The sequence below is a fragment of the Chlorocebus sabaeus genome, chromosome 12 (assembly GCF_047675955.1).
Source record: "Chlorocebus sabaeus isolate Y175 chromosome 12, mChlSab1.0.hap1, whole genome shotgun sequence".
Classification (NCBI taxonomy): domain Eukaryota; kingdom Metazoa; phylum Chordata; class Mammalia; order Primates; family Cercopithecidae; genus Chlorocebus; species Chlorocebus sabaeus.
In genome coordinates this window covers 98493208-98517051 of record NC_132915.1, presented here as the reverse complement: position 1 = coordinate 98517051, position 23844 = coordinate 98493208, and the positions used below count along the sequence as shown (strand labels likewise).

Here is a 23844-nt window from a genome sequence, read left to right as displayed (position 1 = left end):
GCCATCTGTTTTATCCTTCTCATTACCTTCCTGTACGAAGAAGTACCATTTCTGACTTTCTGAAAATAAATCCATTTCCTAGATTTTCTTTACGAATTTTCCACCTGTGTATGCTTTCCTAAATAATTTGAGTTTGCCTGGAACTTTCCAGAAATGGGTCCTAGGTTTAATCTTTTGTGACTGGCTTCTTTCTGTTCAGCATTCTTTGGGATTAATTTATGTCGCTGCACATAGATATAGTTCATTTTAATAGGTATGTAGTATCCATTATGAATATACTACAGTTTACTCATTCTACTTTTGAAGGACATTTAGGTTCTTTAGTTTTGACAACCACCTGCCGTGTTGCCATGAGCATTCTTCTGCATGCCTCCTGAAGTATACACATAAACAACCTAGTAAATGGTTGCACATACCAATTTACAGTCCCACCAGCAGTATATGAAAATTCCTTTTGCCCTGTATCTTCAACAACATTTGGTATTGCCACGTTTTCTGAAATGAAATGCCACTTTTCATTTGACTTTCAAGTCATCAGCTTCCTTGGTTCTTCTAGCTCTGTTGCCATCTCCTCAGCTGTCTTTGTTCTTTCTCATCTTCCTGACTTCTGAATGTTAAAGTGTCCTAGGGTTCAGTCCTCAGACCATTTCTCTTTATTTACACTGATGCTTTGGGGGACCTCATTTAGTCTCTTGTCTTCAAATACCTTTTTATACTGAAGATTGTCCCAAATTAATACTTCCATCCTAGACTACCAGCTCTTGAACTCAGACCCAAGTATCAAAATGCCTCCTCAATATAGCTACATGATGTCCAGCAGTCATCTCAAACTTAAGATGTCTAAGATCTAAGCTCCTGCCCTTGCTCTCCCTTTGCTCTTCTCTTTCTATAGTTATCTCTGTCCCAGTCGTTGGAAACTCTCTGTTTGCTCAGGCCTGGATTCTTTGAGTTGCCCTTGAATCCCCTCTTTTGTTCACCGATACCCCAACCGTCAGCAAATCCTTTTTGGTTTTAAAGTGTGTCCAGGCCGGGTGGTAGCTCACACCTGTCATCCCAGAACTTTGGGAGGCTGAGGTGGGCAGATCACTTGAGACCAGGAGTTCAAGACCAGCCTAGCCAACATGGCAAAACCCCATCTCTACTGAAAACATAAAAATTAGCTGGGCATGGTGGCATGTGCCTGTAATCCCAGCTACGTGGGAGGCTGAGGCAAGAGAATCGCTTGAATCTGGGAGGCAGAGGTTGCAGTGAGCCCAGATCATGCCACTACACTCCAGCCTTGGTGACAGAGCGAGACTCTATCTCCAAAAAAAAAAAAAAAAAAAAAAAATAGAATTTAGCTTCTTCACTGCTAACATCCTTATCTTAGCTGCCATCATCTCTCACCTGGATTCTTGCAGTCACCTCCTGTCTGATCTTTTTGCTTCTGTTCTTGCCCTTCTATCTGTTCTCCACAAAGAAACAATTCTCTTTGTGGAGAACGCCACCCCCCTTCAACTTTTTATCTTAAAATACTTGCATATTCATAGGTAGTTGTAAAGATGATAAGGAGAGGTCCCGTTTACCCTTCACCCAGTTTCTCTTGATGGCTATATCTATATAAATTTATAGTACAATGTCAAAACCAGGAAATTGACAGTGATACAATGCGTGTGTATAAGTTTTATGCCATTTGTTACATGTGTAGATTTCTGTAGCCACCACCACAATCAACATACAGAACTGTTCCAGCACCATTAAGATCTCCTTCATGCTGCCCCTTTATAGTCATACCCGCCTGTCTCTGCTCAGTCATCCCTAATCCTTGGAAACCACTAAGATTTATCTATCTCCATAATTTTATCATTTCAATGATTTTATGTAAATGGAATTCTACAATAAGTGACCTTTTGCAATTTTTTTTTTTTTTTTTTTTTACACTCAGCATAATGCCCTTAGGGTCCATCCAGGTTGTTGTATGTGTCAATAGTTTGTACCTTCTTGTTCAGTAGTATTCCATGGTATGAATGAGCTAGAGTTTATTTAACTACTTACCCTATTGTAGGACATTTAGTTAGTTTCCAGTTTGGGCTTTTTACAGTTGAAGCTTCTGTGAACACTCTCTCATATATATGTGTGTGTGTGTGTGTGTGTGTGTGTATATATATAGAATATATAAAACATAGGTTTTTGTGGGCGAGTCACAAAAACACAGGTATTTGTGTGTTAGATTTGCCACCAATTCTGTGTTTTGGCTTCAAGGTTATGCTGGCTTCATAAAGTGAGTTAGGACATGTTCCTTCTTTTTCTATTGTTTGGAAAAGTTTGCATATATTTGATGTTAGTTTTTCCTTAACTGTTGGAAGAATTAATCAGGGAAGCCATTAGCTTGTGTTTTCTTTGTGGAAATATTTTAAATTATGGATCTAATTCCCTTAAAAAGCATAGGACTTCCATCTTCTTATGACAGTTTTGGTAAGCTGTGTTTTTCTAAGAATTTATCCATTTCACCTAAATTTTAAAATATTTTGGAATAAAGCAATTTATGAGATCCTCATTTTATTGTCTGTAGTATTTGTAGTAATGTCTTCTTTTATATATTTTGTACCTTTTTTTTTTTTGCGAATGACTCTCATCTAGGGGATTATTATTTTTATTAGTCTTTATAGGAAAATTAACTTTTGGCTTTGTTCATTGTCTTCTGTTGTATGTTTGTATTCTGTTTTATTGATTTATGCCCTTATCTGTAATTTTCCTTCCTTATGACTTTCTTTGGGTTTAATTTGCTTCTCTTCTTTTTTTTTTTTTTTTTTTTTTGAGACGGAGTCTTGCTCTGTCGCCCGGGCTGGAGTGCAGTGGCCGGATCTCAGCTCACTGCAAGCTCCGCCTCCCGGGTTTACGCCATTCTCCTGCCTCAGCCTCCCGAGTAGCGGGGACTACAGGCGCCCGCCACCTCGCCCAGCTAGTTTTTTGTGTTTTTAGTAGAGACGGGGTTTCACCGTGTTAGCCAGGATGGTCTCGATCTCCTGACCTCGTGATCCGCCCGTCTCGGCCTCCCAAAGTGCTGGGATTACAGGCTTGAGCCATGAGGTGGATGAATACATCGTTGATTTTTCAGCCTTTTATTGTATATACTATTAAGATGGTAAATTTTCCTTTAAGCACAAATTTACATACATCACAGTCTTTGGACATTTGTATGTTTATTATCATTTAGTTAAAGCTATTTTTTACTTTTATTCCTAGTTTTTTGACCCATGGGGTATTTAGATGTCATTGCTTAATTTGCGGACAAATGAAGATTTTATAGTTAATTCTTTTGTTTTCGAGTTTTTACTTATTCTGCTGTCATTGAAGAACATGTGTTGTATGATTTGTGTTCTTTGGTATTTCTTGAGACCTATTTTATGGCCCAGCACATGGTCCTTTTTTGCTCTGAAAATGTATATTCTGCAATTGAGGGTCATAATATTTTTTTCATGTTAGGTCATGTCAGGTCACTTGTTCATTGTGCTTTTCAGATGTTGTTATTAATTACTGAGAGAACTCTGACAATTCCCATCTATTGTGGATTTGTCATTTCCCCTTCAGGCCTTCCAGATTTTAGTTTATATTTTTCATGTATAGATTTTTGGCTCTGTTATAGTTTCAGATTTTCTGCCTGAAATTATTTTTAAGAAAGTTTGTTTTTGAAAGGTCCATCATCTGGGGCCATTTTGGGTCTGTTTCCATTGTGTGTGCTTTCTCTTGATTTTTGATCATGATATCTTCATGTGCCTGGTTATTATGAAGCTGGATTTTTAAAATAAGCAATTGTAGATAATTGAAATTAGTGTAGAGTAATGCTGTCTTCCTCCAGGGAGGATTTATATTTGTTTCTGGGAGGTGGCTAATGGAATTGGCAGTCTTAGATCATTTCAGTGCAGTCAGGGATTAAGATAATTTGAAGCTGGGCTTTCGTCTTTGTGAGAGTCACACTATTTCCAGTTCATCTTACTTCTAGTGTATAACATTTCAGAGGCCCAACCCAGAGTGTGGAGTGTTCACCAGCCCTTCTCTGCTTGGACCTTGAACTTAGTTTTGGACTCCTTGAGACCTGGGAGTTTGTTGGCATTACTCTCTTCAGTTCTTCCATCTCTTCTGGATTTGGAAGATGCCCCTAGGTTGTAACTCCCAATGCAGAGAATTTCTTTCACCTCCCGTATCTTTTTTTTTTTTTTTTAATTAAAACATGGCTTGGCAATGTTGCCCAGGCTGGAGTCCAGTGGCTATTTGCAGGTGCAGTCATTAACCCACTTTAGCCTCAAACTCCTGGACTCAATGAATCCTTCTGCCTCAGCCTTCTGAGTAGCTGGGACTACAGGCATGTGACGCCATGCTAGGCTCACCTCCCATATCTTGATTTTAAAATTCTTCATTGTCCAGGAACAGATATTTATGGTTTGTTTTGTCCAGTTTTTCTAATTATGCTAGTCAGGAAGCCTTTTTGGACTTATTTACTCTCTATGGAAGTGGACCCTTGTGATATTTTGTCAATTAATGGCACTGAAGTTTGAGAACTACTGCTTGGCTCTTCTCACCTACTGCTAGCACCCTCTCCTTGTTCATTTCACTCCCACCGCTTAGGCCTTTGTGTCATTTCTTAGCATGTTTCTGCCTTAAGACTTTTGTAATTGCTGTTTGTTTTTCTCTGCCTGGGACTCTTTCTCCAAACGGCTGAATGGTTCACTCTTTTACTTTCTCAGGTCTTCATCAAAAGGTCTCCTCATTAGTGATACCTTTCTGATGCGCATGACATATAAATTGTTCTCCATCACACTCACTACCATAGTATATGTTGTAATTAGTTTTGGACAGTATATGTAAGCTCTTTGAGAAAAGGGAGATTGTTTTGTTACCTGCTATGTATCTAGTGCCTAAAATTGTCTTTCACATAGTAAATGCTCAATTAATATTTATTGTTTATTGTTGAATATGTGAATGAATTTATAATGGGGACAATAAAGGTAATGGCTTCATGAGGGTGCTCATGAGGATTAAATAAGTTAATACCTGTAAGATGTTAACAGTGTCAGGCATATGGTAAATATGAAAATATTATTTTTAAAAATTGTTGCCTCAGAAATGATCACTTCTCATTACCAAATATTGTAAAGGTTGAAAACTACCTGCTTTTTGTAAAGCAAGCCCGTTTTTCTCCTTAGGTTGCTATTATGATTAACCCCACATTTTTGCAGCCCCTTTCCAATGGCTGGAATGATAGAATGAAGCTTAATCCATGGAACTCTATGTAGCTGGAGGATTTAGAGAAGAGATCTGTGCATTTAAGCTAGTTTGTGATTTCCAGGCAATCAAGGAACTGCTTTTAATATAACTTAATGAGCAGAAGAGTGAATAGACATAGTTCTTTTTAAACTTTTATCTCTTAAAGACTGCATTCTAGGAGACTGGCATACTCATAGTTTTATGTAATGCAAATGAAATATAATACTCAGCCAGTGTTGCCTTTTGTTGAAGAGAACATCAAGATTGATTGACCTGAGTGGTAAATATTGACCCAAGCAAATGCTGAAGCCAGTGTTTACTTCAAGGGAGAATAAATCTTGATCAGAAAATACATAATCTCATGATTATTATAGGCTTTCACTAGAAGAATCTGGAAATCTTGTGGCATGAGTATCTTGAGCATAATTTTCCTTAGGAAAAACAACTAACTTTTAAAGTGAAGACATAAAGAGATCTTTAAATTACTTGGATAGGTTGATGAACTTTTCTCTAATAATTTTTAACTTGGACAGCAAAGCTCCTGCCTTTTGCTTGACAACATTATAATCTGGTGGCTGCTTTATCCAAGAAACTGATTATTAATCAGTTCGGTTAGTTTTTGCTCAGTGCTCATTATGTTGCTTCTAAGTCTTATGTTAAGGTAGTTTGTAAGATACAAGACAAGGAGAAAATATCTTTGACCTTCAAAGAGCACTGAAGACACACAAGAAGTATGAAATAGACAATGATACAAGACTTTACATTTCTGATACCATAAAAACTCTTTGATATGAGAGAACATTTTTATAGAGGAGGCGAGCTGTAAATACAATTTTGAATAGGATTTGAAGAGGCAGAAGGATATTTTATAGTTTGATAGTCAGATTTCCAAAAGTATAAGATTTAACATGTGGACTTCTAAAGTTTATACAAGTTATAAATGTTAAATTTTAGAGATGTTTGAAATGATATTAAGTAAAAATAAATCCTACCAGAGGTAACTACTTTTTAACATTTTGATACATAGCCTTCTAGACTTTTTCTCTTCATGCATATAATGTGAATATATGCTGTCTGTGCGGCTGCTAAAACAAAATACCTTAGACTGGGTAACTTACAAGTAACAGAAATTTATTGCCCTCAGGGGCTTGAAAGTCCAAAATCAAGGCTTCAGCAGATTTGCTGTCTCATGAGGGCTCATTCCTCATAGATGGTGCCTGCTGTGTATCCCCACATGGCAGAAGGGACAAACAGTCTCTCTCAGGCATCTTTTCAAATTTATAAGGGCTCCACCCTCATAACCTCATCACCTTCCAGGTTCCCCACCTCCTAATCCCACTGCACTGGGGATTAAGTTTCAACATATGAATTTTGGGGGAACATATTCAGACCATACCATAGGCATAGATATCGGTGTATATATATGAATAAATGGAAAAAAATGAACATAAAAAGTGATATAGTTTCAAGATTTGCTTTAAGAAAATTTGTTTTTCTAGATTATAAATAATGGTAACTTAACTGATCAGTGAAAAAGCTGTATGATCCTTGGTGTGATTCCTAAGATTTTCCTACCTGAACATGTTAGATACATGTGGTACGGTAAGGGGATTGTTGTTTTGACTGATAATGAATCCCTCATAATTTTTTTTAGGTGCTGGGTCTTCAGCTCTAAAGAGGCCATTTGAAGATGGATTAGGGGATGATAAAGACCCCAATAAGAAGATGAAACGAAACTTAAGGAAAAGTGTGTAAAACCTTTATTCTTATAGATGCAAACTAGAGAGGACTTGTAGCCTCAGATAGAAAAATTAGAAGTGAAGGTTTTTTTAAAATGAGATTGGTTCTCACTGAGACTGGAGTTCTGTGGCATGATCTCGGCTCACTGCAGTCTCCACCTCCTGGGCTCAAGTGATCCTTCAACCTCAGCCTTCTCAAATAGCAGGGATCACAGGTGCATGCCACCACACCCTGCTAAGTTTTTGTATTTTTGGTAGAGACAGAATTTCGCCAAGTTGCCCAGGCTGGTCTTGAACTCCTGAGTTCAAGCAATTCACCCTCCTCGGCCTCTCCAGGTGCTGGGATTACAGGCATGAGCCTCTGTGCCTGGCCAAAAAGTGAAGAATTTGATTGATTTGAATTAGAGTTTTCAGACTAGATCTTAACTGAGCAATTGATAATTGAATAACTTTTTTGTTTCCAAGCTTTTTTGCTTAGGATATATGAATATTGACAAGTGAAAGTTAATGTGTAGTTAAATAATGCATACCATTTTTATAGTGATGTTAGCATAGTAATTTTAGAATTACTTATGAGGTTAATCTGTGTGTTTTGAAATCCTCATTTTTAAAAAATCTGGTGAATTTACAGCAGTTACTGATTACTTTCTAGTTAATTTCTGACCTCATTCCTCTTTCTTTAACAGTTCTGGATAGTAAAGCAATAGACCTTATGAATGCATTAATGAGGCTAAATCAGATCAGGCCTGGGCTTCAGTATAAGCTTTTATCTCAGTCTGGCCCTGTTCATGCCCCAGTCTTCACAATGTCTGTAGATGTGGATGGCACAACATATGAAGCCTCAGGACCATCCAAGAAGACAGCAAAGCTTCATGTAGCGGTGAAGGTACAGTATTTGTTTTACTTCGCAATGCTTTCTTATTTTATGTTCCAAATAATATGCTTATTTTCCTATAATTATTTTTTAAGCATTTTAATAGCAATATTATTATATATAGACTTTTACTTCTGGATAACAAAGTGTTGTTGTAAAATATTATGTGGTAATTATATAAAATTTGGAAAATACAGAAAGAAGTAAAGAAATTAAAATACGTCAACTGACCATTGTTGAAGCAAAGACCATTAGTATTTGTATCTAGTATGTTGGTTTATTTCCAATCATTTTCTATTTTGCTGTTTATTTTTTAAGTGAGCTCACAGTATATATGTAATTTTATCTCCTGTTTTTCTTGTAATGTTTCATTACTGTTTTTCCTCGTTATGAAAATCTTCATAAATAATTTTTAATGGCTGTACGATTAACATGCTGTGAGTAAACTGTTTAATCATTCTCCTATCATTGGATATTTTGCTTATTTCAGATTGTTTCTATTATAAATTTGATCAGTATCTTTGTATATGTTGCTTCATCTGTATTTTTAGAATATTTCCATAGGGAATAATGTCGAGGATTGGACCAATTATGCATGTAGGTTTGTAGAAAATTTCCAAGTAATGGGATCTCTCTATAAGTATATTTGACCTCTTGCAGACTAGTACAAAAATGTTAAAGATCATGTAGACTGAAGATCAGATTCAGTTCACTTAAGAAAAGTTATTTTATGTAACGGTATGGCAAATGATATAATTGGACTATTTTCATGGTCATTTTGTATGTATTATTAATGTAGATGCAAACACCATCCTAACTACTGGAGATATGGCAGTTAATGAAACAAAGTTCCTGCTCTCATGGAGCTTACATTCTAGTGTGTATAGGATGGGAAGATAGACAACAAATATACAAAGAAGCGTGTAGATGTCAGATACTGATGAGAACAATGCATGCAGAAAAACAATCACTAAGCTTTAAAAATACCAAGCACTACATAGTACTTATGCTGTGTCTTCACTAGAAAAGGGATATCTAAAGTATGATGAAAGAGTATGAATTTAAAATGAGGCAGAGAAAGAAAACCAACAATGAGGGGAAAAGTAAATCCAGGAATAAGACTAAACATACAGTTTAATAACAACATACACTGAGAATGAGTCACAAGTTTAGAGCTAAGTTCTGTAGCAGCAGACACAAAAAGCTTGTGAAATATACAGTTCACTCTCTTTGTCTTAAGTACAGAGAATTTGGTTATGAGAGTCACAGTTGTGGTATTTGATCGGGTGGGCATTTCTCCTTGGGTAGATCTTCACAAACCAAGGATATCAGTGATCTCTTTTAAAGGCATCTACGATACAGTGATAAATTTTGTGGGTTGTTTTGTATAGTAACCTTTAACATAAGCTAGTGGCCTCATAGCAAATTCTAATTCAGTAAAATTTGGGAGAGCGAGTAGAGTGGCAAATTTTGCAATGTGACAAGATTCGGATGCTGTTTTCATTTGATGCAGTGATATCTTGTTATGATGTAATGGAACTTGGTTGGACTGGGTATGCTTTTGTCTTCAGTTCCAAATATTATGTTTTATTCACCTGAGCTTTTGGTAAACATGGAGGGGCTGTAAGCTTGGGATTAAGTTAAGCTCCCTGACAAATTTTGGAAATGTAGATATCAGTTATAATCTGAATGACACTGGACCTGAGGAAATTGTTAATGGTTTCTTGTGACTGTTGTGGTGGGTAGATGGCCTTCATACTTTTATTTACCTTGAGTGGCATTTTGGGTAGAATGTGCAGTAACTGGTAAATCTGAAATTTATGAAGAGTTAAGATTTTCCCTTTTTGAAAATGGGATAAACTAAACTTTTGATCCATTAATGTAAAATGAATTATGAATCAGAGTAAACTAGCTTTGAAGGTTTGAAAAACTCTGCTTACTTTCTTTGGTTTATCAGCTATATGATATGAAAACCTATTACTAGCTATCAGTCTCAAGTGGCCTGCAGCCTTTTCTAGGCCTCTCATATCTCAGGTTTATGACCCGATAGCTTTATTCCAGAATTTGCTATTTTGAGGTAGATTGTTCTCCCTAAGGTCTTCATAGATTTTTTTATTTTATGTCTTGTTTTCTAAAAGTTGCTTTTGGCTTTTAAAATCTTGTTATAAATACATAATGTGTGTTTGTTATAAATGGTTTAGAAAATGAGGGGAAAAAATTCATAGTTCTAATGCCCAGAAATAATAACCATTAACATTTTGGTATTTATTCTTCCAAGCCTTCTTATTTTAACTTACAATTCTGACTTCAGAAAGCATTAACAATAAGAAAAATTTCCCTAGGTTTGATGTAAATTACCTGGTGGCAAAACATGACCTGAATCGATAGGGAGCTATTTTTAGTCTTTAGTATTCTATTTAGTGTGATTATTTTATATGTTCCTTTGCATAAACATGGGGCAGCACCTGAGAATCCACTGGGGATTTGGAAAATATGTGGTATATGTATTGTATTAGCTGTCAGAATTGAAAAATTATGAATTCTCATAACAACCTGGCACTGAGGGTTTCAGATAAGGAATGGTGAACCTACATAATGTCTGTAAAAATATACTTTTTAAAAATAGGATCTTTCTTTCTTTTTTTAGATGGAGTCTTGCTGTGTTGCCCAGGCTGGAGTGCAGTGGTGCAGTCTCAGCTCACTGCAGCCTCTGCTTCCTGGGTTCCAGTGATTCTCCTGCCTCAGCCTCCTGGGTAACTGGGATTACAGGCACCCGCCACCACACCCAGCTAATTTTTATATTTTTAGTAGAGACAGTGTTTCGCCATGTTGGTCAGGCTGGTTTTGAACTCCTGAACTCAGGTGATCCTCCCACCTCGGCCCCCCAAAGTGCTGGGATTACAGGCTTGAGCCACCGTGCCCAGCCGATACTCTCTTCATCTAAAAATGTATTATGAATTTTTAAATAGCTAACTCAAAGATTGCTCTTATTTTAGTGATAACATTTCATTATTAGCAGATGGTCTGTTACATTATCATAATGTAACTAATCATTTTGGATTTAGATACTTCCATTTTATTGCTTTACAAAAAATCTTTTTGAACTTGTCTGATGATTCCTTAAGATATATTCTAGAGATAGAATTATTGGGTCAAAAGGTCAATACATTTTAGTAATTCATTAATTTGTTAAAAAAATGCATTGTAATTCTTATTATATGCCAGGCATATATTGCCAAATTGTCATCCATAAAGGTTATATCACATGTTATGCATTGTTTATAAATGAGTGAGAAAGAATTTTGCATCTAACGTGTTTATGAAAGTAGGTCCAACTGAATAAAAATCCTTTTAGTTCTTAATTGCTTGGTGAGGGTTATGTACCTATTAAGACAAATCACACCAGAGAATCAAATCAAAAGAAAAGAAGAAATCAGTTTTGCATGAGTCTGGCCTGGCTGCAGAGCAGCAAGCACCCTAAAGTGATGGAGAATTAGTGGCCAGTCTTCCCTTCACTCTTTCACTTCTCTATCCTGGCAGCCCCCCCACAAAGGATACCTTTGGGTCATAATCATCCATATTACATGAAAAGAATCTTAGTCATTGTGAGGAAAAGATCAGCTAGAAGGGGGAAGGTGAAGGGAAGGCTCTTTTGAGAGGTTCTTAGAGACATCAGATTGCCTGATGAAATCAGATCTCTATCATACATAAGCCATGGATGTTACTGTCTTTTGAGTAGAGAGCCATGATGTGTAGAGTGCCATGTTTTCTTTTCATTCTTGGCCCCTAGTATTTGAGGGTATCATCGTTCTCAGTCTCAGCCTTTGCTAACCTCAGCCCTCTTCCAGGAAGAAGGGGATTTGGTTACACACAGATGATTTCCCAGTCACCTTGTTTCCATGAGTGATCTTGTCATTTTTAAGCTCAGTTGATGTATTAGGTTTGAATTTGTTTGCCAGATACTTGAAATTCACTTTTCTTTGGTATACTGGTTTTTTTAAGAATTAACATGGATTCCAAACAAACTTGGTTCTGTCAAAGAAAACCAGAGCTGGACGGTTGTTAAAACAGTAAGAAAAAAGTGTGTACTCAGGAACTATTACTGCAATAACGAAAAGAGACCTCGGTATGGAACTGGGCTCAATTCCGAGTTCAACATGGACAAGTGAGGATTTGTAGCCAAGGAACAGGGATGGATCAGTGGATGGAAAATTACTAAGAGGAAGCATCAGGATGAAGGGGGAATTTCTGGCTAAACGGGACCTATCAGGATTCTTGCTCAGAGCAGGCCAGGGTGATCAGATACCACCTGGGCAGTGATGGGCATGTTAGTCCATTCTTGCACTGCTATAAAGAAATTCCTGAGACTGGGTAATTTTTAAAAGAGATAGATTTAACTGGCTCATGATTCTGCAGGCTGTACAGGAAGCATAGTGACTTCTAGGGAGACCTCAGAAAACTTTTAATCATGGTGGGAGGGGAAGCAGGCACATCTTATGTGGCCCGAGCAGAAGGAAGAGAGAAGGGCGAGGAGGTGCCACATACTTTTAAATCAACCAGATCTCTTGAGAACTGTGTCATGAGACAGCACTAGGGATGGTGCTAAACCATTAGAGACTGCCCTATGATCCAATCACCTCCCACCAGGCCCCACCTCCAGCATTCGGGATTACAATTTGACATGAGATTTGGGTGAGGACACAAACCGTATCAGTGGGGGATGAGGAAATTTGATCAGATACCAAGGGTGATTAAGGGTGATTAAATATTGAGGGTGAGGGATTCTGGCTAAACCAATTTAGCAGGATTCTTGTTACAACATGGCTCTTAAGGACAAGGCCCAAGGATGGGGCCTAGATAAAAACATGGCTCAGAGGATCCTGTCTAGAGTTTGGTTAAGAAGAGAATCTTTATCAGTTGCAGAGGTCTGAGAACTCTGCTTTTTTGACTTCTTAGCATATGCTAGTAAGTACTCTTAGAATAACTGTTCATAAAAAATGATTTAATTTGAATTTCTTGGTTACACTGTGTTGGACACTTCCCTGAGATATAATCCACCAGTTATATAAAATATTTGTAAACGTATTGAAATACGTTGCTGTAATAATAATAAGCGAATCTGATATGTGAGAAAAGGGTAGAGAGAAGTGTTAAATAATGTATATTAGCCTATTTTTATTGTCTGTGTTAAGAAAAGATGAATGTCTTTAGCTTTTATTGGAATACACAAATCAAACTTATTTGTGATGTTTGGCTTTTGACTTGCAGCCTGTGTTGGCTAGTGTTAATTTGGAATGATAGCTATTCTCGGAGATGCGATTTCTCAGAGAGAGCATACTTACAGGACTCAGACAGTGGAGAAGGTGTTTTTAAAATCAAATATTAATAAGGATATAAACAAATGATGTTAATGTACTTAGTATAAAGTACTACCTGAGCACTTTCAGAACTTAAGATGTTAAAAAAAGGGTTCTTGGCTTTACTCCCAAGCAAATACAAGACATTTATTTATGATAAGAATGCCAAGTTATCCATATGAATTGTGTGAATTAATTTCAAGTTCTCTTGGTACAGAATTCTATGTGGGTCCGTTTTTTGGTTTAGGGTAACACTGTTTTATTTATATTGGCAAAATCCTTTATACAAGATGTGATGTTTATAAAGGCTGGCTTCTCATTTGTGTGGTCACCATAACCATTTTTTGGAACACCTATTACGTACAGTTGTTATTATAAAGATATACGATGTTGCTTTTAAATCTCAGCAACTTAAAACAGTTAAAAGTGCAAACGAATGCAAGGGTCTTTAGGAATCTATCCCTATATCCTCTGGCGTAAGCCTCTAATTAGTGACAAAGCTATATCAACCTCCTTTGAAAGAGACTTACAAAATGTGAACATATTCTCTTGTAAACATCTAAAAAGCAGTATAATCAGGAAGGTATTAAAAGGCACTCACGTGTGTGAGCATGCCTGTGCACAGTCATGCACACACACATACACATTGTTCTTAAAGCTTTATTTCGAAAAAGTAAGAAAAATCCTAAGGATCGAATGAAAGTGTAACACTGGAGGTAGCCATAATCAACCCTTGAGAGAGAAGGATGGAAATACAAGACTAAAATTGTTCCTGGCTTACCTAGTATAGAGAATAAACCTAGAAACTGAATCTTGTTTTTGTGTTTTTTTTTGTTTTTTTTGTTTTTTTCTGAGACAGAGCCTTGCTCTGTTGCCTACGCTGGAGTGCAGTGGCGCAATCTTGGCTCACTGCAACCTCTGCCTTCCAGGTTCAAGCAATTCTCCTGCCTTAGCATCTGAAGCAGCTGGAATTACAGGCGTGCACCGCCACACCCAGCTAATTTTTGTAGCTTGAGTAGAGACTGGGTTTTACCATGTTGGCCAGGCTGGTCTCGAACTCCTGACCTCAAATGATCTACCCGCCTTGGCTTCCCAAAGTGCTAGGATTACAGGCATGAGCCACTGCATCTGGCTGAGACTGAATCTTTTAAGTTTTGATTGTGGTTTATGTTGGAAGCAAAGTAGAAAGTTTTAGATGTTACTTTGTAATTGACAGGCAAGTTGGTTCGAAGATAAAAAAATTTCTTGATTGCCTTTCTGGGCCAATTTCTCCTAATGGATTGAGTCATAGAACTTAGAGGTCAACCAATACAGTCTTCCTGTTTTGTAGTTTGGAAAACTGAGGGCCAGAAAAGAAATACAGGATTAGACTCTCAGATTTTTTCCTTTCTAGACCAGGGTACTTTTTACAGTATGCTATTTCTGTCTGTATCCTATTGGTTTGAACCTAGCTATCCTCTTTATTTTCTCTACCTCTCACCTCCAAATTAAATGAACCAGGAGTAGCGTCAGGTTTATATATGTCATCCTGTATTTAAACTCAATTACCCTGAGAAGGTTTTCCCCATTTTTCCATGGTGCTACCCTGGTAGGTATACCCTATTTAACCAAGGACTTAGAGATTTAGTACCATCTTGCTCTTCCTGCAAGGTATTTTATGGTTCAAACGCTATGAGTTTGAAACTTTTGTTCTCAGTATTTTGTCTATTCTCTGGTTTCTCGTGTCTGAATAAAACTGCATCTTAATGTAATTTGTACAGGTATTGCAGGCAATGGGATATCCAACAGGCTTTGATGCAGATATTGAATGTATGAGTTCCGATGAAAAATCAGATAATGAAAGTAAAAATGAAACAGTGTCTTCAAACTCAAGCAATAATACTGGAAATTCTACAACTGAAACCTCCAGTACCTTAGAGGTATACTTATTTTTTTCTCAGAAAAAAAGTAATATGTATGTGCATTGTAGGAAATTTGAGAGATGTGGAAAAGTATAAATAAAAAGCGTATACAAACCTGTACATATATTACAGAGACAGACATAATTATTATTTTGGTTTATTTCCATCCAGTTTTTTTAATGAATCTCTATAAAGGCAGTCATATTTTCATGCAGTTTTATATCTTGATTTTTTTCACTTTAAAAATATCTGTAAACTGCACAACATTTGAGTATACCCTAATTGAACTAGTATTTCCTGATTGCTGGCCATGGAAGCTGCTTCCAACATTTCATAACATACCAAGACTATCTGCAATAACTGATGGGCAGAAAACTACAAGATGTAGTGGAGGAAACTGGGATTATTTGAAGTTTATGCTAAGCTGTGGGGTGCACTGGGTCATCATTTAGTTGGTCCAGCGCTGAAGGAAGGCATAGCCTGAGACAGTATGTACCTCAGACCCTAATTAAGTCCTGACCTGTTAACTTATTGTCACCAATAGAATGGGATGAAATCCAAGTACTGAGTATATACAATACATTGGGGAGTTCATGGAACCCGTGTTTACTGCAGTCTATGTAAAGAACATTAGCTTTAAAGTAATAGCAAGAGCTTACATAAAAAAATGTTTACTTTGTCATTTGTACGAATAAGTATTTATTAAGGACTTAATTAGTAAACTATTTTTTTCAGTCCATAAATCCCTTTTAATACCTGCTTGGTGCCAAGTGTTGCAGAAGTTGTGTGCAGAGCCTAGAGCTGCTCCCAGGCTAAAAGGGTAAAAAGACATGTTTATAACAAATGGCAATATAATGCGATAAGCACTGTGATGGCAAAATGAACATAATTGTGTCAAATCTTGAAGGAGGAAGGGGTGGTGAGACTCTTAGACATACACTTACACAATCATGCAGAACAACAAGGCTTCAGATGATGAGCTTTGCTGTGTGGGGAAGAGAAAGCATTCTGGACTGAAGGAAGAGGAGGTATGATGACTTTGAGTTGTGAAAGTAAATGTTTAAGAAGTGCCAAGTGGGCCAGTGTGGACAGGATTGATGGGGCTGAAGCCTGAGAAAGCCACACTTGGCACTTCGTGTGATGCTATAAAGGACAGATGATGTCATGGCTGGCTGCTCAGAGGGACCAGTCATTACAGGTGGCAATCACAGGTCAAGATGTTGTTTTGCTGACAATGTTATATCTATTAAAAGAAAAAAGGGCTCGGCTGGGTGCGGTGGCTCACGCCTGTAATCCCAGCACTTTGGGAGGCCGAGGCGGGCAGATCATGAGGTCAGGAGGTCGAGACCATCCTGGCTAACACAGTGAAATCCCGTCTTTACTAAAAAAATATGAAAATATTAGCCAGGCGTGGTGGCAGGCGCCTGTAGTCCCAGCTACTCGGGAGGCTGAGGCAGGAGAACGGCGTGAACCTGGGAGGCGGAGCTTGCAGTGAGTCGAGATGACGCCACTGCACTTCAGCCTGGGTGACAGAGTGAGACTCCGTCTCAAAAAAAAAAAAAAAAAAAAAAGAAAAGAAAAAGGGCTCATTAATTATGAGGTCCAGACTATTAAGTACAAAGGTAATTAAAAAGGAAGAGAGCAGTGTGGGCTGTGAAAAGTTTTGGTAGTGACTACGTTTATATTTTGTTTCTGTATATTGTAGTAATGGTGGGAAGCAAGGAGAAAAGAAAGCCCTTATTTATTTCCTCATTTAGAATAATAGTAATTTATTAAAATTCAGATTTTTTATGACTTGACTCATTTTTGTAGACATGATTTCAGGTTTGGAAAGCATAGAGTGATTACTATAGACCTAGTTTCAAAAATCACTCATTATCTTTTAAAGACAGTGACTAGAAATTTGCCTTGAAATTCAAAAAATGCAGATTATAAAAACTCATCAGGAAGAGATGTTTATTGATGTTATTGACGTTTTTAAACTTGTCCTTAAAAATTGTCCTTTGATAGTTCACCTCTAAAGCGTTAACCACTTATCAAACCTGCACAGAATATTTTACTGATAGAATCTTGATTTTCATTAGGTTTATATATGTAATACTTAATACTTTGGGCCAGGCGTGGTGGTGCACACCTGTAATCCCAGCACTTTGGGAGGCTGAGGCAGGCGGCTCACCTGAGGTCAGGAGTTTGAGTGCACCCTGGCCAATGTGGTAAAACCCTGTCTCTACTAAAAATACAAAAATTAGCCAGGTGTGGTGGCAGGTGCCTATAATTCTAGCTACTTGGGAGGCTAAGGCAGGAGAATTACCTGAACCTGGGAGGTGGAGGTTGCAGTGAGCCGAGATTGCACCACTGCACTCCAGCCTGGGCCACAGAGCGAGACTCCGTCTTAAAAATAAAAAAATAACAAATAAAAAAAAATTAACACTTTTGGGCATGTATTTTGTGTGTTCAGCATTTCTTGTGTGGTGGAATTACAGACATGATCTCTGACCTCAAAAAGTGCTCTATCTTTTGGTTTCTCCTTTCTCAAAATTATAGTTGTATTTTGTGGATTTATTTGCTTTTGATGCTAGCCTCTGTTTTCATTTGCACCTTCATGCTCTTACATGATTTCACTTCTATTCTTATCCTTCCTCAAATCAGTTATTTCCATAGCATATATCTGCTCTCTAACATGCGTTATTTTGCAGTGATGATATCTGTCCCTCCCACTACACTTTAGCTCCTTGAGGGTAGGGAGTGACTGCCTTTATTGTTATTTTAAAATTTCAGAATCCGTAGTCTATAGCCAACTGTTTTTACCTTAGGTCCCCTTAAATCTGTTTAGAGTGACTGAGAGGTGTATAGGAACATTTCCCCTCTAACATCGCAAATTGAGAGTTATTTCTTCCTAACCCTAAAGAAGAAAAATGAACCCTCAGGCATCATGTGAATCCAAACTGTTCTCTTCTTGTTATTAGTAATTTAGAGTATTATTCTTAGATCATGAACACTACAGAGCAGAGCCTGGAGTGGCCCACAGTGGCATGGTTGCATTGGTCTTGAATACTGTTTCGAAGGAAGGCTGGCCAGATGACTGCAACGTTTACTGCTTGTAGAGTTTTTACAGCTTTAATGATATTTTGCCATTTGTGTACAGAGGTGACTCATTCTAGCCCCTGAGTGCTTTAAAGTGAATTTTTGAGCCTCCTCCTTAGCATAATTGTATTAACAAGAAATGCAATATTCTAAAATCTTACTTGATTGAACCTTCAGATTCCCTTTCTCTTATAGGTAAGAACTCAGGGCCCTATCCTCACAGCAAGTGGCAAAAACCCTGTAATGGAGCTCAATGAAAAAAGAAGAGGTCTCAAGTATGAACTCATCTCAGAGACTGGTGGAAGCCATGACAAGCGCTTTGTAATGGAGGTGTGTAGCCAGACACAACCCAGCCTTATCTTTCTTCTCAAAGACATAGATATCCTGAACTTAATGTAAAGTTTTAGACTGAGTCAGTTCTTGTGGCACTATTTGATTTTTGGTGTTTTCTATGTCATAATCTATTTAAATTAAAAGCACATAGAGGAATTGCATGGGGTAATTGCAAGATGTTATTCTTGATTGTAGGTAGAAGTAGATGGACAGAAATTCAGAGGTGCAGGTCCAAATAAGAAAGTGGCAAAGGCGAGTGCAGCTTTAGCTGCCTTGGAGAAGCTGTTTTCTGGACCCAATGCGGCAAATAATAAGAAAAAGAAGATTATCCCTCAGGTATGAGTAAACATTAAACCTCTGCAGAACCTGTGAAAAATGTTACAGGAATTAAATTTTCTTTCCTGTCCATGTGCCATTTTAGCTTTTTCTGAAGTTGTTTCTTTTTCTTGGACTTGGCAACCTTTGCTTTGGGTTAGGTCATGAATAATATAAATCCAATTGGTGGTTACCTGTTCTATGGTCTTCCTAAACAAAATATATATGTACATGTATATTTATAGGTATATGTATATATGAGGCTATTAGCATTATTTGGAGGGTTGAAGTCATTCTTGATGAAGTCAAGTTTTGAGGTGATTTGGACCTTAATGAGTTCTAAGCAGTTTAGTTTGGGGAAGCTGCCAGGAGCACCTGGGGCTTTGCTTTCATCAGCCTGCAGGTGCTTTTCCAGTTCCTTTGCAGTTTTGTCCTTTTGCATTGTTTACTTTGGGTTTCCTTGCAGACCGCATAAAATTTGGTGCTGTATTGCTTCTGTTCATTACTGACATTGGAAATGTCAGCGCTACTGAATGTCCAGGATCTTAGCAAGGTATTTAGAAAAGATGGCCCCCTAATTACATGCTTATGGATATGAGATTCTTCCATCCATTCATTTATGCATTCAAAAACATATTCTAGTCATACTCCATATGCCTGACAGTGAGGGGAAGAGTTGCGTCAGTAAATATAAGACACATTGTGCCTCATGGAGAGTCCTGGTATAATAACATAACATCTGAATATATTATATGATAGAAATTAAAAATGCTTAAACTAATAAAAGGAAGCTTAGATTGTTTAATTCTATGTTAAACATTATATTTAGGTTCCGTTGTATATGCTAAGTCCATTGTAGGAGGGTAGAATTGATCTTATTTTACAGGTAAGGAAACAAGGCCCAAAGAAATGGAAATACTTGCCTGTGGTAACACAGTCATTGATGATTGGGGCTCCTTCTAAAACCAGGTGGTTCTGCCAACGGCCATGGACATTTTACTATTGTGTACTCTAGCCATCTAAAATTTGTTTTGTATTCATTTAAATTTCTTGTATTTGCTATAATAAACACTGCCTACATTCTGGGATCCAAAAGGTAGAGAAAACTTACTTTTACTGAGATGAAAAAGTTTTTAAAGCCCTTAAGTTACACATGTTGAAAACAAGTAGATTTTTTTTCTAAAATCTTCTGGTACATATAGAACAAAGTATGTTCTAAATTAGTTGAAAGGTGATTCTTGTTTTATGACCTTGTTTTATGGTGTTTTTTCCCATATTGCATCTTATATTTGGTCAGTTAATTTTAGTTTAAAAAGCCCATATGCAAATATTTATTAGGTAGTTAAGTCTGTTTCTACTAGACATGAGCTAGATTAGTGTGGAATCACTCTGCTACTGCCAGATTGTTGCTTCCTGACTACTTTTGACTACGTCATATTAAAAAAAGAAAGATGTCTACTTGAAGTTCACTCATTTGTAGACATTGTCCATACTAGAAGCTATAAAACTCATGTGTTCAATGTGCTTGCTGGCCAAGAAACAATCTATTTTGGATATGTGGGTTGGTTTATTTCAGAGAAAAACAAAAACGGCAGTCCCTGTGCATGACACAGTTAACCTTGAAACTGTCTCCTGCCCATTCATACTAGAGGTAGAGGTTATCCTGGAAAGAATAAAGGATGGTACATTTTCAGAGTGAGATAAGCGTATGTGTATTCTGACTCTTCCGGCTTCTTAGACACTGTTGACTTTATCATAGAGTACACTTTGAGGCATTGCACCACTTTCTTGCACCTTAGTTTTAGTGGGGAGTCTTGTTTCTAGCTTGAGTTTTTGTTGCATTTCTGTAAGTATAATATATTCAATTTGAAACTAGACACCTTTTGATTTTGTTAAAATTTCAGTTTGGAAAAGGGGTTTTTCAACAGTCTTGTTTACTTCTACTCCCGGTATTATCTGTTGTACTTTTAGAATGTTTTTATATTTGTTCTCTCTTGTTCTTTCTACTCTAAAGTAAGGAAAACAAAGTATCGTTATTCTCATTTTATAATTCTCGGTTACTCTTTCTACTGTAAGGAAAACAAAGTGGGTATCATTATCCACGTTTTTAATTAGTGGGGAGATTTCCATAGATTATGGCATTTTAGAGCAAGAAGGGGCTTTCAAAGTGGTATTTATTTATTTAATAATGGGGCCAGACGCAGTGACTCACACCTGTAATCCCAGCACTTTGAAAGGAAGCTGAGGTGGGCAGATCACTTGAGGTCAGGATTTCAAGACCAGCCTGGTCAACACGGCAAAACTCTGTTTCTACTAAAAATACAAAAATTAGCCAGGCATGCTGGTGGGTGCCTGTAATTCCAGCCGCTTGGGAGGCTGAGGCAGGAGAATTGCTTGAACCTGGGAGGCGGAGGTTGCAGTTGAGTAGAGATCACACCATTGCACTCCAGCCTGGGTGACAGAGCGAGACTCTGTCTCACACACACACAAAAAAGATATTTAATAGTGGATACATGCATACACAAACAGCAGAGGAATCGGGCTCAAAGAAATCATATTACCTTCCCGAGGTCACAGTTACTTAGAGCAGGAACTGGCATCCTCATCTTTGGTCCTCCTGTCTTAGCCCTTTATGTTTTTCCCCCACTAGCCCCACTCAGATTTGCAGTTAATTCTATGTAGTTAGTTGCTGAGATATTTTCTGCCTGTAGGCAGATAATTTAATGGATTTGGAACCTAGGTACCAAGTGTGTATGATTACTTTAGTAAAGCCTAAAATGACTTTGGTTATAAATTGATTACTAAAATTTGGTGTAGAAAATGAACTCTTTCTGGGTAACACTCAAGCGAAAAGAAGTTATTTGCATGTTCTCAACATCTCTGTAAGGTAGGTATCATTTTTGTTTTTCAGATGATAAATTGAAGGTTCAACATCACAGACAGCTCATGGTCTCACCCACGTGCTCACAGTTTCTCATAGTGGTTGTGCATTGAAGAGAAGATAGAAGAAATAAGATGGTTCTTATTTCTTTCAGTAATGAAAATGTGTTATTTTAACAGGCAAAGGGTGTTGTGAATACAGCTGTGTCTGCAGCAGTCCAAGCTGTTCGGGGCAGAGGAAGAGGAACTCTAACAAGGGGAGCTTTTGTTGGGGCAACAGCTGCTCCTGGCTACATAGCTCCAGGTATAGTACAAACTGCAAGAGATTGGCCCCCTTTACTGGGCCAAAATTCAAAGAATAGCATCCCCTTCATTTTCTGAGTTTGTACAGGGTTTGTGGAAATATAAACACAGGTGTGAATGTACACAGAAATTTAAAAGTAGAGAATTGACACAATGTCATAGGTGTTCTCTTGGAATCTGCTGAGTGAGGAGAGGCTACCTGGAGGGAGATGACAGATGAGCAATGTTGCATTTGGTTGTGGGACTGTATTTTGACAAGGAATTAAAGGATGTTCGATAGACTGAGAATGTGGATGTCTGAGCAGGGTGTATTCATTGAGGACATAGATGACAGGTTGGGTATAACAGGAGAGAAAAACTACTAAGAGGTTACTTAATTAGGGTGAAGCCTGGCATTATTAGTGTTTGCTAAACTTAATGTTTGGGAACCATCAAAGACTAAAGAAGTACACAAAGGAAAAAAAAAAAAAGAAACATTTATCCAGAGCTTACTGTATATACTAGATATTTCCATGTAAATAATTTTACTTATTAAATTGTTTTTAATTTAATTACTTAAATTTAATTGTTTTAAATCTTCGTCAGTGTTTCGTCAGGTAGAAATTATTTTCCAAGGAAGGGAAGCTGGGATTTAGGGAGATAAGGCAGCTAGCTCAGGGTGAAGCAACCACTAAACCACAGAGCAAGGATTTGAATGTAGGTGTTTGCATTTCCAAAGTTCATATTCTTTCCATTCCACCACATAGCTTAAAGAAGATTTGGGAGATGTCCTCTCTCTGCCTTCCCTTCTAATTCTTATGTCATTTTAACAGTAGATTATCCAGCTGTCTTGTTAAAATCAAGTTCTTCACAATATTGAAAGTATAGTACTTTTAACTGGACAAGTAAACCACTTGTAGATATTGATCAAGATGAAATTGTCATGAAGATTGGCTCTTATCCAGTCATTGTTTTTTAGGTAACATCCCTAAGGGTTCACTTTGTGCTTTCCTCTAAGAAAGAATAAGACTAGGCCATTTGGGAAATTTTATGATGTGGCTTTGGAGTGATTCTTCTAGAAGCTGATCCTAGTAGGTGAACTGCTCAAGGAGTGTGCCTGCTTTGGCACACAGCAGACATGGATTTTGTTCTCATGCAGCTTATAGTCTGAAGGGTGAGACATAGATTAATCAAGTAATAACAACGAGAAACTGAGATGAGTACGATGAAAAAGAAGGACATGCTGCTATTACAGCATGTAACAGAGGAACCTGGTCTAGTTTAGTGGGTCCCTGGATGCTTCCCAGAAGAAGGGACATTTGAATTGAGCTTTGGAGAATGAATAGGAGTTAACTCAAAGAAGACTGGGATGGGAGAGTGTTGCACACAGAAGGAACGGCATGTGCAGAGACCCTGTGTTGCTGTCGTTAGGGAATTTGGCTCAATTGAAGAAGCAGAAGTCCAAAATGTGTGGAATGTGGAGAGCACTGGGCGGCAGAAGTGAAGAGACTGGGGAATGATGTGAACTGAAGCTGGATGACTCAGTCCCAGACCTGGAGGCCGTTATTTGGATTTTGGTCTTAGAACCCAAAGCACAGTATTAAGTCTTGATGGATTCGGTTCTAAGGAGAACAGTAACAAGATCAGACTTTATTTGTGAAGGTTAGTCTTTCTATAGTGTGAAGAACAGGTTGTAGGGATAGGTGTGAGCATTGCCAAGATCAGTTAGAAGGCATATAGTTTACAGTAATGTATTGTACATTTCAAACTGGCTAGAAGAGAAGAATTCAAATGGTTCTAGCATAAAGAAAGGACAAATATTTGAGATGATGGGT

General features: G+C 37.6%; 1 protein-coding gene across 5 annotated transcripts in view; it reads left to right on the top strand.

Annotated features, from left to right (window-relative positions):
* Positions 1-23844, top strand: part of STRBP (spermatid perinuclear RNA binding protein) — a 155727-nt gene that overhangs the window by 110373 nt on the left and 21510 nt on the right. For all 5 annotated transcript variants that reach the window (XR_005238983.2, XM_037994057.2, XM_073021905.1 and 2 more), the window contains exons 11-16: positions 6899-6991; positions 7670-7869; positions 14975-15133; positions 18395-18529; positions 18728-18868; positions 21908-22031. Coding sequence is in view for 4 of the 5 variants with exons in the window: in XM_037994057.2 (XP_037849985.1) it covers positions 6899-6991; positions 7670-7869; positions 14975-15133; positions 18395-18529; positions 18728-18868; positions 21908-22031 (852 nt within the window). In the remaining variant the exon portion in view is untranslated. The remainder of the gene's footprint in view (positions 1-6898; positions 6992-7669; positions 7870-14974; positions 15134-18394; positions 18530-18727; positions 18869-21907; positions 22032-23844) is intronic.